The 18,097-nt window shown below is 46.5% G+C and overlaps 6 protein-coding genes across 6 annotated transcripts; 3 read left to right on the forward strand and 3 right to left on the reverse strand.

The window, feature by feature from the left end:
• Window positions 1–5,169: 5,169 nt before the first annotated feature.
• Window positions 5,170–5,768, reverse strand: ATNIH1004_008439 (uncharacterized protein; the record flags this gene model as incomplete). The annotated part of the gene is made up of 4 exons (XM_033573049.1): window positions 5,170–5,233; window positions 5,308–5,330; window positions 5,506–5,607; window positions 5,703–5,768. The coding sequence occupies 4 exons, from the start codon at window positions 5,766–5,768 to the stop codon at window positions 5,170–5,172; spliced, it is 255 nt and encodes an 84-aa protein (XP_033423601.1).
• A 268-nt stretch (window positions 5,769–6,036) lies between these two features.
• On the reverse strand, window positions 6,037–6,477 carry ATNIH1004_008440 (putative pyruvate dehydrogenase E1 component alpha subunit; the record flags this gene model as incomplete). Its single annotated transcript, XM_033573050.1, has 2 exons — window positions 6,037–6,277; window positions 6,356–6,477. The coding sequence occupies 2 exons, from the start codon at window positions 6,475–6,477 to the stop codon at window positions 6,037–6,039; spliced, it is 363 nt and encodes a 120-aa protein (XP_033423602.1).
• Window positions 6,478–8,128: 1,651 nt separating this feature from the next.
• ATNIH1004_008441 (putative DNA repair protein Rad4) lies at window positions 8,129–11,181 on the forward strand (the record flags this gene model as incomplete). The annotated part of the gene is made up of 4 exons (XM_033573051.1): window positions 8,129–8,689; window positions 8,750–8,953; window positions 9,006–9,363; window positions 9,461–11,181. The coding sequence occupies 4 exons, from the start codon at window positions 8,129–8,131 to the stop codon at window positions 11,179–11,181; spliced, it is 2,844 nt and encodes a 947-aa protein (XP_033423603.1).
• Window positions 11,182–11,346: 165 nt separating this feature from the next.
• Window positions 11,347–13,496, forward strand: ATNIH1004_008442 (uncharacterized protein; the record flags this gene model as incomplete). The annotated part of the gene is made up of 2 exons (XM_033573052.1): window positions 11,347–11,392; window positions 11,743–13,496. The coding sequence occupies 2 exons, from the start codon at window positions 11,347–11,349 to the stop codon at window positions 13,494–13,496; spliced, it is 1,800 nt and encodes a 599-aa protein (XP_033423604.1).
• Window positions 13,497–13,742: 246 nt separating this feature from the next.
• On the forward strand, window positions 13,743–15,018 carry ATNIH1004_008443 (BSD domain-containing protein; the record flags this gene model as incomplete). Its single annotated transcript, XM_033573053.1, has 2 exons — window positions 13,743–14,664; window positions 14,729–15,018. 2 exons carry the CDS (start codon window positions 13,743–13,745, stop codon window positions 15,016–15,018), a joined length of 1,212 nt encoding a protein of 403 aa, XP_033423605.1.
• A 723-nt stretch (window positions 15,019–15,741) lies between these two features.
• ATNIH1004_008444 (RanGTP-binding protein) lies at window positions 15,742–17,948 on the reverse strand (the record flags this gene model as incomplete). The annotated part of the gene is made up of 5 exons (XM_033573054.1): window positions 15,742–17,452; window positions 17,505–17,539; window positions 17,591–17,659; window positions 17,724–17,872; window positions 17,927–17,948. The coding sequence occupies 5 exons, from the start codon at window positions 17,946–17,948 to the stop codon at window positions 15,742–15,744; spliced, it is 1,986 nt and encodes a 661-aa protein (XP_033423606.1).
• Between the last annotated feature and the right edge of the window lie 149 nt (window positions 17,949–18,097).

The following is an 18,097-nucleotide window of genomic DNA, read 5'->3' on the forward strand; positions in this document are numbered from 1 at the left end:
GCCACTTGCGAGAGGCATTAAGGGATTTAATCTGTAGCACCATCCTAATTATCCAGGCTAGCCTTCAAAGCCGAATGCCAGATACCTAGTAGAAACTTGGTCAGGTCTCGTTCTGCGTTTGGATACGAACGACGATCCCGAGACTCAGGTTACACCTCGGAAACTTTTTCTAGTATTTGTCCCAGGTCCAGGTAACGGGGACCACTGTACCTCCGAAGTACCAAACTTTGTTTACTGCGCAAAGTCAATCATTTGTAGGTTGACATATTGATTTCTCCGGATGTTCTACTTCACTGAGCTTTCAAATTTCTATTACATTGCTTACCACAAGGTAGGAGGTAAACTATTATGGAGTGCATAATAGTAGCATGTAAGAATTCAACGAAATATTACCAACCAGAGGTTTCATGTGAAGTGGTTCTTTTGGTTAAAAAAGAAAAATAAGTACCCTTTCTTCCACCCCGTCCCGGGCTTTGGCAGCTGAAACTAAAAAAGCACGGACGTCCCGGACTACCGGGAGAGCCACGGATGGGACCAAAACAACACTAAGTTGGACACTAAAAACGATAGCCTGCAAACTTGTGAGCGCCAAAGAGAGCCTAGAAACGCGAGGAGCAAGGGAAAGAGCCCAGTAAAATTTGTCAATTACGGAGAGCACACCCCAGTCCAGCAGCCTGTGTGCGTCCGGTATTTGGTGCCTCAGGGAAGGAGCAAATTATTTATTACCTTTTTTTTTTTTAATTTTTTTTTTTACCGTATAATATTAACCCACATCCAAAGTGATCTCTCGACTCTAGACGGGGATATGACACGGCCTATGTAGATAGGATGAATTCAATAAAACAGGGATCCAATGGTTGTCGGTGCCAGAGTGCTGGAAATTCCTATCCATGGGTCATTACCCTATGATCCGACTGGGCTGAACTCCGACTACAACACGGTGCATGCATATTGCATGATTGACAAGTTGACACAATCAAGATACCACATTCAGTAGGCCAATGGAAGTAGAGAAAAAAGCTTCTTCCAACTCTCAACGAGAATAACTTGCTCTCTAAACAATACAACCTACACTCTGCACTCTGTACTCACAGCTTTGGTTTTTCAATTCTCTGATGAGACATGGAAATGTTACAATTATGGACGGAGTTGCCGCTGTATCCAGTCTGTCGGAACCTCCGACCCACCGTGTTTGGACGGAATCCACTGTCCCACCTGAAGTCCAAAAGAACTTTCAGCACCCCTTTAATATCATGATTCCAAATACAGAGTAAATACTCAAACTTCTCCTAATTAATGAGAGTTAATCACAGTCCCTATTATAAATTATTACGATAATTGGTTTTTGCACATGGGACAGGCGGAATCAAAAACCATTCGGGTCACCAAAAATTTACTTGCCGTATACATAAGTTCGTAGGTCTAGTCACTGTGGTTGTAGCAACCAATAACCGTAGTATAATTTTTTTTACCTCGACTTTGCCAACCACATTACTATATGTAAACAGGTAATTTTGTGCTTCGTTGGTGGGACGTCGCATGCAGTTAGATTATTTTTACCCTTAGTTAGCGGCCAGATTGCACTTTGATCGTCGTCGGCCCGCCAGTACATCCATGAGCTGGAAACCTGGAAGGTGGCGGCTTGGAGACAAAAAGCAGTGTCCCGAGGAAGTGAAACCTGGAAGGCTGGTTCTGATCAAAAATATAGGTGCACCTTAATACAAGCTAATTGTCATTTAGATGTATCACCATTCCCTACATACATTACAGACAATCAGCATCAGAGACCATACAAAGGTAATTGTTGTATCTACTCCCATACAAAAATTTTTTCTTCCTTTCTGGAGAAGCTTATTCGCTATCTCCATACACTTGTCCAACAGTTCTCCACTGCTGAAGAGGGGTTGAGCTCTGGTTGGCTTCTAGTTGTAACGTTTTTCCGCCGCGTGTGCGTAGTCCCTGCTACGGATATTCTCCATCTGCCCATCACCTATAGTAGTTGAAGTATTATGTGCGCTTTTCAATGAATGATAAACGTAATGGCTACCCCGATCCCGTATACAGTATGCTGTACGATGTATGCTCAGTATGTATGGATTTCCGACTATTCTACAGTGACATGTTTGATATAATTATGGGTTCACTCTTAGTACAATTGGACACTAAGCAACTTAGCCTAAGTAAGACTGATAATCACAATGCCAACTTGACTGCGAAAACTCTGTGGGCTTACGCTGGGTGCTTAAGATGTTTGTACCCCCATCATGAGCAGTTGAGCACTAGCTTCATAAAAAAAAAAAAGGCTTGGCACTTTGAGAATTTCAACAAATAAAATAGGCTCTCTGGCTATTTTTGGCCAATTCGTATACTGTGTATTTCACTAATGACAAATACTAAGCTCCAATTTCAGTGTTACATTTCCCCGACATCGGTCGGATCTTCTAGTTATAATAATATATGGAGACAAACAAGACACTCCACCTGACGTCCTTCACGATTCTCTTTACAGCTACATCAAACACCGGAGCATCTACTCTGTATATAGATGGGATAATTATGCTAATCTTCACTCTAGGAATATCGTTAAGGATATACAGGCCACCTGGTTTATCCGAGTATCAAATGAGCTCCCACCATGTCACCAATGGCAAGAGCACGATACTGGGTTAATTAAATAGCTGTACAAGTGCGAACGCTGAAGACTGGCGTCATGAACTTTATATTTTCGGGGTTTGGAATTTTCCAAGGAGGATATTCATCTCCAGCCCTCGCCACAGACTACTGCACATAGTGCATGTTACCACTTAGAAGGGGATAGTTGACGCTGGCTATTGCATGACGAGAGCATCTCCGCAAGCCAAACAAATCACTCCAATGGTCCTTCCGCCCCCAGTCTACTCCTTCTCCATCAGTGTCCGCTGAATCATGTACATTTCTGCGGCCCTTCACTGACTGCCAAAAGTACTGGAGCTTTTGTCTTCTTTTGAAGAACTGCATTTCGAGTTTGTTTGGCCATTTAGCACTTGCAGAGCAGGCCTAACAAAAAAAAAAAAATTGTATACAACTCGTACCATTTTCGTAGTGAAGATGTCGGCTTAGTTACGTTTCTCCTATCCACTATCATAATTGTAAGAATTCATCTTCGCCACACAGGATACTGAAGTTTCACAAGCGTGGTTTGGTTCAATTTCTAGACGTAAAATCCCTCCTTGTCACTAAACTAAAACGAGTTTATGTGCCCATCAGCAGTCCCGTGAGTCAGTGACTGATAACCTGCGGCCAAAGCATACATGGTCAGTACCGATTTTTATCTATGGAAGAGCAGTGCACTCCGTACTTGGAGTGGAGGTTAGCAAGCCAAATGGTAGCCTGTAGATGGATGGCTCCATGTTAGTATATATTAAAAAGGTCTTGTTAGCCAGATATGCGTGAATTTCAGGGACCAACATAAGACAACCTTGGCTAGTGCTCCACCATCTCAGAAATGGCCTTATGGAATAGTCTACGAACCCCTTCTTGTGGTCCATTATAGCAATGATTTGTGTCCTATATCGCCTAATTTTACTGTTACGAGATAGACTGTCTACACTCCGAGGAGAAGGTATCAAGATTCGAGAATAGGTAGACTCGCCAAGGTCTACATGCCAGGATCTTCGTACGCCCTCGACACTAGCATAAACAGGCATCTTTACGGGCCTGGGTGGATACTGGATCTCCGCATTCCTGTAGCGAGGATTCAATTCGGTCTTAGTCATCTCTCCAATAAGTAGGGTACTTAATTTGCCAGACTAATGGGATTGGTGGCCAGGATCCTGTGTTGGAATGAAGAGGAATACCTACGGTTGTAATTTACATGTGCAACCCCGATCCGTGTGGGATGATGACGATTTACACAGTAGATACATGAATGATATGAGCTTCTCGGTTGACTGGAAAACCTCCGACCCAGCTCTTTTTGGAAATAGTTATGTCCTTCAGCATCTGACGAAACTCGAATCTCCGGACCGGGGGGGTTAATACGATCACGCAAACTGAAACCACATATAACTAGTGGGCCTCCAAGCATGCCACGCAGGCTGCGTGCGGTCTATTCCATAAGTACATGCACAGGAAGGAGGGGAAAACCTACTATATGCACGGTCTAAAGTAGTGACTGTGTTCTCTCCCTCCTTTGCTAACTAAACCAAAGCCCACATCTTTCTAGGTGCCTCGAGAACACAAGTACGTGCAGTAGCCCATAACCACATATGTATATGGCTGAGTCCAGAATGAAATAGTGTTACATTGCAGATAACCTTGCTAGTTCGATGGATTCAAGGGAATTTGGAGGACTGCGGGCATCCTATAAAACTTCAAGCACGCCACCATTCATCTCTTTTACGCCTAATTGTTCCCGTGGCTGCAGGACTGGTTTTACAGTAATGGGCGATAATTAAGCTTGTAATTAGGACCAAGTATTTGTTCCGGCGTCTCTCGCCATTGACATGTGTTCCATGTCCCGAGATAATGGTAACATCAACGCAGGAGATAATTTGAGTTAAGACATTGTTGGCCGGCGGCACAGGGGACGAGAATAAAACGGAAAAAGAAATATTGTCTGCTGTCTTATCTCTGCCTAAAGTCCACAGCCGTAGAGTGTCCTGTCTGTCTGTCAGGTTGCATAGGTCAGTTGTACTTACTGTAGGCAGCAGGGTTGGTCAGAAGTGTTAGCACTCACCATGAAAAACAAGTGTATTTCAGCTATACCTCATTTTCACAGTATGCTAATCTGCAAGCTTGAAAGGATGACAGATTAGGTCTCCAATGTATGCTCAAGTCTGCTTTGCTGACATAAGCAAGATATGGAATCAACTGCATGGTCTGCATTAAGGGATACGGAACCTTTCCGTATTTTTTTTTTTATTTTTCTTTTCCTTTCTTTCATTCTTTCTTTCTTTCTTTTTTTTTTTTTTTTTGTTTTTGACGTACTTTCCTGTAACCCCATTCTGATCAACTCCAGTGGAAAGAAGGCTTTCAGCCAGGATCACTAGAAGTTTCTATGGAAAACACGTTTAGACTTACGAAAGCAGAAAGATAATGATACCTAAAACACGAATACATTGCGCATTCTGGTTGACGACTTAGCTGCAACCAACTACCTATAATATCGTAACTTCCCTATCATTCTATTCAAGCGGTGAGGATCTTCTCAACAGACAAAATTTCGTTCTCCATAAGCGGGGTTTTGTCCGTTCTACAAGGTTAAAAGGGAAAGATTAGATACATGCACGCACCAGTGAGTTTCATCCACATTGGAGCATTTCTTACCTGGTCGTTATACGCAGGTCTGTCTGAATCCTGGCTATTCCACGTTCATGGACCAGTGTATGAGCAAGCCCAATTACTCGGGATACACGATCCCATGAACCCTCTGTAATACAGTCAATAAATCAACTCCGTTCATGTAGATTAACTAGGCCGTGGTCGAGACAGTCATCCTTTCCCACAGATATTCGCCTTACCAACAGTTGTCCCGGTGGGGGTCATCTTGTGCTTCAGATGGCATTTCTGCAGCAAAAGTTGGACATCTGCAATCTCCCGAGCAAACGAAACATCGCGAGATCCAATCTATGAGCCAAGCATTAGTGACAAATACATAGTGAATATTTCTCGACAATTGTTGAACAATAGATAGGTCACCTCAAAGCGAACTATATACATACTGGGACGAGCGAGAAATCAGCAATGCAATGCGAAGGGGTTTCCAAGCCCTCAATGTTAGACTCCATAATTGCTGAATGTATTGGAAGTTCTCTTTGAAAGTGAAGGCAGTAGACGCGAAGCTATACCATCTATACCCCACTCGTCTGAGTATAGATTGTCTTTTATAAGAATAATGGTTGGGGGCATACTACGTTATGGCAATATATCATAGTGACGTGAAGGTGGAGGAATATTTGGTGGTTGTGGCGGCGTTCTCCCATTTGTCCGCGTCCTCTTCCCGATTCTAATATATACATGTGATACTATGAGCTAATCTATTCTTGGTAGTAGGTTTCATGGATTGTCCTTGTCGTTGTCCCCACTCGCTACCACAAACAATATATCCATTCTGGGCTCCGGGTCCGGCATATTCTCAGCCTCTGATAGTTCTTTATTGACCATCTCGCGCACGTCCTTATCGACAGCCTTGGCCTCGTTATTGGTGATCACACCGCACTGCACCAGCCTCTCCTTGAAATCAGCTCGTTCTGTCTGGAGTTCGTCTCTGCTTCGGTATGCAGTTCCAGGATCAGATCTGCATAACGGTAGGTAACATATTCATACAGCAGCAGCCCATTTTCCAGTTTGAGCATAATTGCTTTCCATGTCTTACGGGCCTACGGCAGAGAAGACGGCGAGGGCACCAATGGCATTGATCTGGAGTCCAGGGATATATTGGTCGCGCTTATAGTATTCGGTCAGGTCGGATGCTCTAGACAGAGGGTCCCATACCATACTTATCGTCTAGGTAGGTCCATATCAGCATGTGTAGGAGTAAATATCACTGGCTCATATATCCTCATACTTTCAACACCAAAAATTACCGGCAGATTCTGTAGATCTATAGATGCGCCATATTGAATGTTTCATGGACTTGTCCCTTATTTGCAGCTCCATCATCAGATATCTATGGTGACAGTCTTGTCGTTGTTATACTGTTGCGCAAAGGCTATACCAGCCCCAACAGGAAAATGCGCACCTACAATCCCATTGCCTCCCAAAAAGCCTTCGCAGAACATATGCTTTGAGTCGCCCTTCAAATGCGATATGCCGTCTCGTCACCCAAGCAGCTCACCAATTATAGACTTCATTGTTCCCCCAAGCATTGTGTTTCCGTGGTAGCAATATGCCGTAATCAGCTTATCATTCTTGGTAATCGCATGCTCAATGCCAACAGTGACAGCTTCGTGCTCCGTGGATAGATGGCAAAACCCTCAGGTCTTTTTCGCCTTGTAGAGACTGTCGCCGGCTTGTTCCATATGTCTCCGATATGTCAATCATAGGTAGGGTGACCGAGACCAATTTCAAACAAACTTTTCAATGATATGTCATAATAGAGACGCTTGAGCTCATTCTTCGTCGTTTCCACAAAAGATGGGAGCGGATCAAAATTATGTTGCAAACCGATCCCCTGGGATTGACACTTTGAAGGGTTTATCGTCTTCAACAGTGTGCATTGTTAACTTCTCACTTCAAACTTCTCCCTCTGACAGAGTTTGATATATTGCTCACCGTAGGTATGTCTCCCACATTAGTAACGTGTGCTAGACAACGCCCACAGTTAGGGACAACTGGGCGTACCTAAGGAAGAGCATATGTAAGTTTCAAGGATCTCGAAAGTATAGCTTCATCCCTATAAAATATTCAAAACTGAACAGTGCAACTGAAAGCGAACTGAAGAGTTTGACGTATAGCTTGGTAGGAGCTGCCGTGAATCTACGTGAAACGTATGTGTGACGCAATTCCTAGCTACCGAGTCCACATTCTTTGTCGTCGAAAACGAGTAAGGACTATCCTTGAATTGCATAGATCCAACAACACATCAGCATATTGTACGCATCGATCGAGTTTATCATTTTTCAATTGGTCCACGCATTCAAAGCCAGGTGGGCTGTTGGGAGGTAGTGGCAAATTAATGAATGTAAATAGCACCCGAGGTGTTAGTAAACCCAGGGTTTTCTTTATTCTTCAATTTAGATCCGCAAGGCCCCCTCAGTATTGAATATGCTTAATTACGGAACAGACGCAACGACAATTCCTTCAACGCCAGCACGTTTCCAAAGGGCGTGCTATGGTTCAGTCAAAAGAACATCTGGAAGGGATGCAGTGGATCCACCATCCAATGATGCTAGGCAATAATTCCTGTTTTGGAAGGGACCAGCCTGAGTGTCTACGGAACGGAATAACTCTATATCCGGAATGACGCATGTTTCTCAAACCAGTTGCAGTGAGGATTTGCAAGCATGTTTGCGCGTGGGATGTCAGCGTTTCATAGTTGTCTCTCTGCAGTGGTCGAATTGCAATATCCCCAGCCTAGCTTGCATAAACATCAGCATACTTGAAGCAAGGCAATACTTCATGCTATTGTGCAAGAGTCTTCGGCAGCATGCGCCGTGTAAACCCTGCCCGCTATGGAAAGAGCGGGGCGTCTCGCAGCCGCCAGTCAAGGCAGCGAAGAGACCCAGATGAGGAAGTCCCACAAGTATACCAGGAGATGCTGGCAGAGGCCGAGGCTCGCGAATCTCAGGCAACAAATGATCCACCAACAAAAAAACGCAAAGTTAATCAGCCATCTGGTACACCACTCGTTTCTCGCCTTGCGAATGAAGCAGCGTCTCCTCAAAAGAGTAGTAAACACTCGAGCCAGAGTGTGCAGACTGTGTATGATACTACTACATCCGATGAATCGGATATGGAGTGGGAGGAGGTTGATCTCCAGCAAGCACATCCTGGCCCAGCCGGGTTCCATGACCCAGAAGCAGATGATGCACCCATGGAGATTACTCTTAATGAGCATAATGATAAAAAAAGAAAGGTGATTCCAAGGCGGAAACCTATCACAGGCGCAGAAAGAAAGCTCAGGCTGGATGTCCATAAGGTCCATTTACTTTGTCTTCTACGTCATGTTCAAATACGCAACAATTGGTGCAATGACGAGGAAGTGCAGGTCTGTTCTGGCCTTTTAGAAACTTAAATTTTCATATTTCAATCTGACAAACATCACCAGAAATTTCTCAAGCAAATGTTACCAAAACAAACTCTCTCACTGTTGAACCCACCAGAAGACAAACCCCAGTACACAAAATCAACCACCTTCATGGATGGACTGAACAAAGCCAGTGATGCTTTCATGAAGAGATTCAGAGTGACACAGCCGGGTTTAAAACGAGCCCACTGGGTTGATGATCCATCCTCTTTGAGACAACGAGCGGTATTGTATTCAAGCATTGTTCAGGGGATGCTCTCGTCTGACTACCTATTAGGGGCAAATAATGTTGGATCCGGAGGTCATTCTATCGAGAGAGGATTTCCAAAAGCAGGCCAGGACACTCAAAGGCTCTCGTGACTTTGGTGCTCAGTTGTTCTGTGCCTTGCTGCGTTCCGTCGCTGTCGAGGCAAGATTGGTGTGCTCATTGCAGCCGTTGCCATTTTCTGGTATCACGAAAAACGTGTCTCCAGTAAAGCTAAATTTGCAATATATTTCTCTTTCGTCGGATATGTACGACACTTCCACAGATGAACAGTCAGGATCTCCAGCCTCACCGACTCCACCTTCAAAATCTCGACGGCTTGCTCGCCCACAATTCAGAGCATCTCGTCCCTTTAAAACCACTGTGGCTGGTAAGTATAACTTAGGGCGTTCTATGCACTATTTGGTTGACGAGTGAAGCTTCACGGCCTAGCACCCGAGAATCAGCATACCCTGTGTTTTGGGTAGAAGCTCTTAATGAAGCGGTTCAGAAGTGGATCCCTGTTGATCCTTTGGTGACGAAGTCCCTTGCCAAAACTTTCAAGTTTGAACCTCCTTCTAGCGACCCATATAATGTCATGAGCTATGTAGTTGCGTTTGAAGACGATGCATCGATGCGAGATGTTACACGACGCTATGCAAAAGCTTTTAATGCGAAAACTAGGAAACTTCGAGTCGAATCCACCAAGGGTGGAGAGGCATGGTGGAAAAGAGTATTGCTGTTCTATGAAAAACCGTTCCTCGAGGACCGTGATGAGATGGAAATCAGCGAACTAACAGCCAAAACCGCCGCTGAACCTATGCCTCGGAATGTGGCAGACTTTAAAGATCATCCAATCTATGCATTGGAGCGACATCTACGTAGAAACGAAGTCATATTTCCGAAACGTGTCATTGGGCAGGTTGGGCTGGGTAAATCCGGATCCACGCATGAGAAATTGGAGCCTGTTTATCGACGTTCTGATGTACATGTTCTTCGCAGTGCAGACAAATGGTATCGACTTGGGCGAGAGATTAAAATAGGTGAACAACCTCTGAAGCGCGTTCCCGCCAGAGGTAATAATATCCTTGATGATGAGGACTCTGAAACCGTTACAGAGACCTCCCTATACTCCTTTTCTCAGACAGAGTTGTATAGACCGCCACCCGTTATTCAAGGAAAGATACCGAAGAATGTCTATGGAAACTTGGATATCTACGTGTCGACAATGGTACCACCTGGTGGAGTCCATGTCAAACACTCTGACGCTGCACATGCTGCTAGGATTCTTGGTATTGACTATGCAGACGCCGTAACAGGCTTTGATTTTAAGGGGCGACACGGAACCGCGGTGTTTCAAGGGGCTGTTGTCGCTAGCGAATATCATGAAGCACTCAACGAAGTCTTACAGGGCCTCGAATATGAGAAGGCAAACGCTAAACAGGAGGAACGGTCTGCTGAAGCCCTCCGGTTCTGGCGATACTTTCTGCTTAAACTACGCATTGCGGAAAGAGTCAAGGGGTATGCAATTGAAGGCGAGGAGGCAGAAGATGAAGAAGATGGTGGCATGAGCGATGATAGTTATGCAAACTCTGAAGACTATGGAGGTGGATTCATACCTGAGCTAGATCAGCTGATTACGACGCCACAGGCTGGGTTGGATAGTACGAAGCTCGTCTCACAAGAGCCATCAACTGAGAATAACACTTTGCCTGATTCAAGGATAGAAGATGCTTGTCGAGGAGGTTTCCTGCTTGATAAGGACACTAACCAAAGGATTACATTGAGGTCAGATGGAAATTCTGGTCCTACAAGTAGGAATCATTTGACAGAGCGCCCCCGTTATAGCCTTGTTGTTATTCCTAACGACAAAATCGATGGATTAGAAGAGAATGTCTCCAGAAAGGATACTAGCGTATCACCCAAGGCCTCAAATTTTGACTTACAACAGCAGAACATGAAGTCTGCGGATGATGAAGCGAACAACATGCAGGGATCTTTAGAAGCCCCGATTATGGTCGAATCATCAACTGGGGCAGACTCGAAATCTACCAGTGTTGAAGTTCTCTCACGAGCTCCTTCTCAAACACAGTCTCGAGTCCCATCCCCAGAGGCCTCTGAAGATGAGTCAGGAAGTAACGAGGGGTCGTTGTTATCTCATGACCCTGAGGATGATGATGCGATTCCAGAGTGGCTCATGTCTGATTGACCGCCAAAAGGTGTTTGACCGTGTGTATGTACATACATGATGCTGGAACACGACCTATGCATTCCCAGTAGTCAATAGACTTGTTGTACATAGTTACTTGCCTTTAAAATCGGGCAGAGAGGCTTAACTGTAATAGTTAGATTAGTAGCGTGCACAGACCACCACATGATATTTGACGCGTTAACGCGCCTTTTGCCTGATCAAGGCATCAGTGAGCAATGAATGAGAGGCCATTACTCCACCATCCCGTTAGTAACAGGCACAACTCCTATGGCTCACTGCGCATTTTTATATGGTGATCACTATCTTGAATTGCGATGAAGCAAGAGGACAGATCTAGTACGACCGCCAAAATCAACTCAGAACAGTTTCGAACGCCGGACAACCCCCCTACAACAAGCTCTTCCACATTATCTGACAGACCAAGGGGAGCATCCACCACAGGAAAAAGAAATGGGACTCCAGCATCTAGAACGTCTTCTTTCAGATCTTCAAGGAGGGGCCTGCCTCCGGATGTCCAGGATCAACCGACGCTCACACAGATTGACTTCGTGACTCCAGTATCGCAGAACCTTGAATCAGACGACGATCTTGACTTCATCGACCACCGACCACAAAATCGTCCACGGGAGACTTGCGAAGTGGTTGAGATAGATGACGACTCTGACGACAATGCTAATAGCCGACCTTCGTACTTTGAAAAGAAGCGAGCTCGAGGTGTTAGGTTCGAAAAGGAACCAAAGAGAAGCACCTGTAGACAAAAGGATTCCGCTGGACGAGGTGACAAGGAAATAAGAAGGAACCAGAGAAGTAGAGACGGTGGTTTTAAGGGCAACAAGAAGGGCAACAAGAAACAGCAGAAAGAACGGCATAAAACCCTCACTCAGATGGACTATGTACGACGTTACCTGAAGATCGAGCCCGATGAGGATGTAAAGTTGGAATATACCTACATTACCCCAAAGAAGGAAAATGCGGGGAAGCCTTCAAGAATACCTACTTCTACCACTGAAAACCCATCATGTATGCCGAGCCTCGGTCCAAGATCTTCCAGCGAGAATAAAAGAAGGAGACTGGATATTGATCAAGCTGTGAAAGATGGACCGGGATCTAGCAGGCGTCCGAAAGAAGATCTTTCTAGTCATCCAGTCACTCCACAGAAGCCGCGCAGATCTGAAATACCCTCCTCGCAGTCACCCGAGAGTCCTGGATTTACAATTATCTCTTCGTCTCAATTCCGTGGTGCAACTCGGTCTTCGCTGGGGGGTGTAACAACTCCTTCGGCTACTAATAAGCACATGGCAGAAGAATCGCCCACTCTCGATCAACCTGGGAATGATTGCTCAGATGCAGAGAGAAAACAGTCATCTTGCAATCTTTCGACATCTGTGGAGCCGCTATCACAAAAACGCGGGATGGCTGAAAGACAAGCGATAGATTCTCTTGAGACACAAACCAACTCCACAATGGAGCACTCTCTCTCCAGAAATGAAGCCGTGACAAGTGACGATGCTAAAGTGCATCCTGCAAATGCTCAGCGGACAGTTGTATATGAGACGGATGCAGAGACTGATTATGGTGATATTCAAGACGCTTTATCCAGTGCTCCTGGCTCTCCCTTGAAACAACACTCCATTGATCATAGACCTATAAATGAAGACGAATACGGTGACTTCGAAATCGACAACTCACAAGATCTCCCTCCTATGACTTCCATTGGACGTGAAATTGAGTCCGACCTTCTGCACTCTGACCATATACCACCTTCAGATGCCTCAATTTGCTATCAAAGAATGCAACTATCCACTCAATTCCCGCTTGAGCCAATCCCAATACTGAATACTCAGAAAATGGCAGAACTCTTTCCTGACGAATCGAATTGCCTGCGAAATTCCGTGCCAGGGTCACAGGCACTTCCAGAAACCAAAATCTGTGAACCCTCTACTCAAACCCAGAGCCAAAGCCAGACCCAAACACAAAGCCAGAGTGAGACGCAATCTCAGTCGCCAGGAGATATGGGCAAATTATCGACGGTACTTGTTCCGGAGTCTTCGCCTATTATACGAAATGAAGACAAGCTAAGCCCGAACAACACTATGCGCTACAGGCCCAGGGTTCAGGAAGCAGTGGTGCAAGTTGAGTCCTCACAGCCAGCGGACAAGGTTCTTCGACAGGGCGGGGGGGGAATGGATTCACGGATTCTGTCTGAGGGCCAGATCCTCACCTCCAGTGTTATGGAAAGCGTGCCGATGCCCGCACTCTGGTTGGGCAGCGAGGACAGCGTGGGAGAGCCTTACGAGATGCCGGATGCATAGCGATGTCATTAAGTAATGTCCATGATAGTAGTCCGTATATAAGAGCCGATGGATATGATACCGTCCGATCGCTAGATCGATCACTGCGTTACTGCATGATGAAGCGTAGATCGGCGGGGTTTCGGGCCGTCGTAGCCCCGGGAACGGAAGTGGAGAGTCAAGCCATGCTAATTGACCTCCGTCATAATTCAGACCCCAACCTTGGATTTAATCCGCCGATTGCACGTCATATAATATCTCGGAGACATGGATATAGTCTACGATCACATTCAGGAGGAGATTTTTACCTCCAACGACAGCTCCAAAAAAGACGAGTCCAAGGACGAGTCCGCGAAAACAGAACGGCCGAACGTCGATCTAAACACCGAGCTGCAAGAAACCTTCCGCGCTTTCTCTGCAAGCCCATGGGGTGTTCGCATTGGAGGTTTATGGGACAATGTTCGCAAGCAGGGCGAGAGCTACTACGAGGGAGCTAGACAAGAATATGCAGCGGCCAGTGAAGAGGCGGCCAAGGGCTTCTCGGGACTGAAGGAAACCATTGTCGGGCGCACGCGGGGTCTATCCCTGAACACACCGTTTGGCACAGGAAATACAGAAAAGATGACAGACGAGGCCTCTACGCCCACTACTTCCCAGGTGGGGGATGATCAGGGGGAGCGCAGTGAGACTGGCACGGGCGAGGGTTTCCTCTCTCGTTTCAAGGCCGAAGCGGCCAGACGACTGAAGGAAATTGAGAAGGCGGAGGAAGCTGCCGACGAGGCTCTTCTACGGTTCGGTATGAATATCAGTCAGAAGTTTCGCGATGCAGTGAGCATCGTGCCCCCAGAGACGGAGTCTAGCAAGATTCTGTTCGAAAGTAAGGACTCCGAGGGCAAGAGAGTTATCCATGCTACGCGATTCGAAGCTCAGCTGCATGTCATTCACTCTAACTTGGAGAGTTTCACCAAGGACCCCGTCAGTGAGGAGTGGGCTGCCTTCCAGGAGGAGTTCAATGTGGAGAACAAGACTGATGCCATCGCCACTGACCTGGAGAAATATCCTGAGCTGCGGGCCGCCATGGAGAAGCTGGTGCCGGAGAAAATTGAGTATAGTACTTTCTGGTGTCGGTACTACTTCCTTCGTCTCGTCATTGAAAGCGAAGAACAGAAGCGGAAGGAACTACTGAAGGGTATGTTTCTGATTCCCCCTATCAGTTCATGAATTGCCCAGTGATATCTAACTGTGCTTTGCAGGTGCCAATGTAGATGGAGATGAAGATGTAGCTTGGGATGATTCCGATGATGATACCGACTCGCCGTCCACTCCTCAGGTCAAGGTCAACAAGGCCAACGAGACTCAGAGCTCTACATCTGCCGCCGACAAGAACAGCCTCCAGAATCCCAACGAGCCCCGTCGTTCTAACGACCAACATTCTCAAGCCGACAGTGAGTCCAGCTACGATGTGGTCAGCGGCGCTACCAGCCGCGCCCCCACCAGCCCCAAGGAGAAGAAGGACGAGGACAGTGATGAGGACTGGGAGTAAGGTTTATGTCTGGAGTATAGAGCAACATCCCAGTTACCAAGTCAAGAGTTTGTGAATAGTACCATGTGGGCAGTCCCCTTGGCCACTGGCTGGTTCAAGGGAAGATTCTGCCTGGCAGAAGACGGTATAAGGTGTTAAGGCGCTGAACCCTCACTTTCCTTTAGGCGTTATAGGGGCCTCTTCATTTTCTACAGTTTTTTTTTTCAAGCGTTAAATTTTGAATTTTGTCCATTGATATCAAGTAGCCGCGTGATTCTAGTATTATACTATGATGTTTTACATATTCTCGTCAGACTTAAAAACTCAACTGGTACAGGATCAAGTAGGACATGTTATAGAGAACCAGGCAACTTTGTAACAGCATAACTGCTGGAAAGTTGACCAGAAATGACATCTATCACAAACTACTCGCGAGGTCTTTCCATCGCCGACTTGGATAGGCTTCATATCTTGACAGGTAAAGACTGGGGATTGTGAACGCACCGAGCTTATACTAGTCATTGTACACATATTTATGTAGTTGCAGAAATTTATCGAGTAAAATACCTGTAAAAATTTCTTTAAAAAGTAATGCGTGAAGTCGACAAGTCGTAGAAGCTATTGAAATCTATTGGAAGCTATATCGGTAGCTAATCACAAATAGCAAATATTTACAAATATGCTCGTCTTGGTACTATGCCAAGGCATACGCAACGTCTCATCAAAACTATGGCCATAAAACCTTCACTGGCTTTCTGAATCATCCGCATAAACCGATGAGCTGCACCGTGAAGTATGATGGTGCACATCAGAACGGACTGGAGTGGAACGACGCGACCGCAACGGCGTTTCCGGCGTATTCTCGCGTGATCGAAGATGGAAGCCCCGCGTCCTGTCGCTGGGCGAGTAGGGATAATCTCTATTTTCGCGCGGATATCCCGTGGGGGTCCCATCTGAAGCCCAGTTGTATTGATAATCTTCGCCTCGCCGTTTGACGGGGCTCTCATCGTAGGGATCCCAGCCGACTCTTCGTCGGGCATCAGCGCGGAGACGTTGACGGTGTTGTTCGTCGCCACCGGCGCCGGTTGTTGAGGATTCCTCTAAGAAGAAGTTTAGGAGTTCGTCACTGATGGATAGGTGTGATTGCTGTTGAAACTGCTGAAGGGATGTCAGACGGAGGAGAGTCTCGAGGAGCGACAGGGAAGTTCGGATGTTGTTGAAATGGGGGTTTGAAACGGTGGCCGTAGACATGTGTTGTGACGATGAAGGCTGGGGCCTGTCTTGTTGATCACGTGTTGGCTTGTCGCTAGGGTTCAGCGAGAGTTTTGCCATCATTTCAGGGTCGATGGACTCTTCTTTCTGCGAGGGTTTGGGATTCTCTTCGTCTGTTTCGGAGTCGGAGGACTCGCCTTCGTTATATACCTCGAAGGCGATCCACTCTGGGTCTAGGTCCTTGGGTAGTCGCCATTCTTCTGGAATGGAACTCTCGTGGAAGCTCGCGCCAGCTGGGGGAGCACTAGTGCTATTTAATTGCGCATCCAGTTGTGCTTGATCCTCATCCACGTCCTCTTCGTTTGATCCCTCGCGGGGAGAATTGAAGTCTGTCTCCTCCCGTTCAATCATGCGTCGGGGTGGGATGGCGTTGATATCTCTTTTCAAGAGCAGTACAGGATTGTTCGTTTCGCCGTCAGTGCTGATGTTTAGGATTTTGCCAGTATCCGCATAGAAAATTTTGGAGATCTGGTGGATAGGTAGGATTTCTCGTATCCCAGCAAGACCGACTCCTTCGTAACTCTGAGGATGGGGCTCGTTGTCATCGAACGTGTGGACTCTTCCGTCATCTAGATCCTCTACGATTAGAAGTTGGTAGGCAAACTCGTCTATTCTTGCCTCGGCTGGCAGCTGCAAACATTGTTGGGGTGTCCTGGAGGCGGTCGCCAAATCCATAGGTACCCGTCGAAGCTTCACACGGCCCTTATGCACGACTTCCTTCCAAGTAGTTTCGCGAATCCCCTCTTCATCGTGAGGCCGAAGATGGCTCGCAAAGAGCATGTACATCGACAGGGTGAAAATAGGGCCAATCTGAACCGCTTGTGACGGAAACATTGAATACTGAGTGTCCCCAGCGGTAAGGAAGGTACTGGCTTGGAGTAGCCGAGATGGGGATATGGTTGCTGGTAGATTTGTCGATAGCTTTGCCCCTGAGGTAGTAATAGCAAGATTCATGAGCGGGACTGCATCTTCAATTCGAACCAGAAGTCGTTTAACGTCCTTGATAATGAGCTTAATCTCTGCATCGTTCTGTGTGCGACTGGCGCCCGACTTTCCGCCCTTTTGGATTTGCTCTTTGGACGCAGCAGCGTTTGCTAATCGCTGTCCCAAGGATTGGATGTCCCATCTTAGAGCTTTAGTAAGAAAGACTGCAGACTCCAGAGAAGTATTGCCTCGTGCAGCACTGGAGACTGTCATCAGACTTTTGGTTTGGTCAGAAGGTGGGAGGTACTCACATCAGCTCGATCATATCAATAGCCGGTGAAATGACCTATCATACAAAATGAATACGTGATCAAAATGCAAACTGTATAGAACCCACCTGGATCTTGCTTTCGAGTCGCTGCTGCAGATCAAGTAGCTCATCTCGTTCCTCACTGTTGTCGACATTCTATTCCTCACCGAATCATCAGCCCTGAATCCTTCTACCCCACGGCAAGACCAGTGAAACCCACTTTCAGCAAACGCCCAGACTGGCTAATCGCATAGTTTGCGGTAATAGCGATTCCCGAGCTGAAGACATTAGAATTACGCTCCCCTATCACAGTCTCGTGTGGGATGGGATGCGGTACCGGATGGCATAGTTCATCGCCTGTTGGGTAATCTGCACGAGAGATCAGCCCCCGATCACCAGAGACGACGAGATCAAATCACATACTCGGGTTAAAAAAGACATCCATCATGCACAGACCAGGATTGGTGCTGTTGGGCTTTAGTAGGTAAATCCCGAGTGTGAATGCGCCGGAAACTGTGCGGTGCCTTAGTGCCTTATCGATAACGCGCCACCCCGTGGCTGGCGGGCGCAGAAGAAGTCCATATGTCGATCAGT

Source organism: Aspergillus tanneri, assembly GCF_003426965.1.
Source record: "Aspergillus tanneri strain NIH1004 chromosome Unknown AapTan_6_pilon_pilon_pilon, whole genome shotgun sequence".
Lineage (NCBI taxonomy): Eukaryota > Fungi > Ascomycota > Eurotiomycetes > Eurotiales > Aspergillaceae > Aspergillus > Aspergillus tanneri.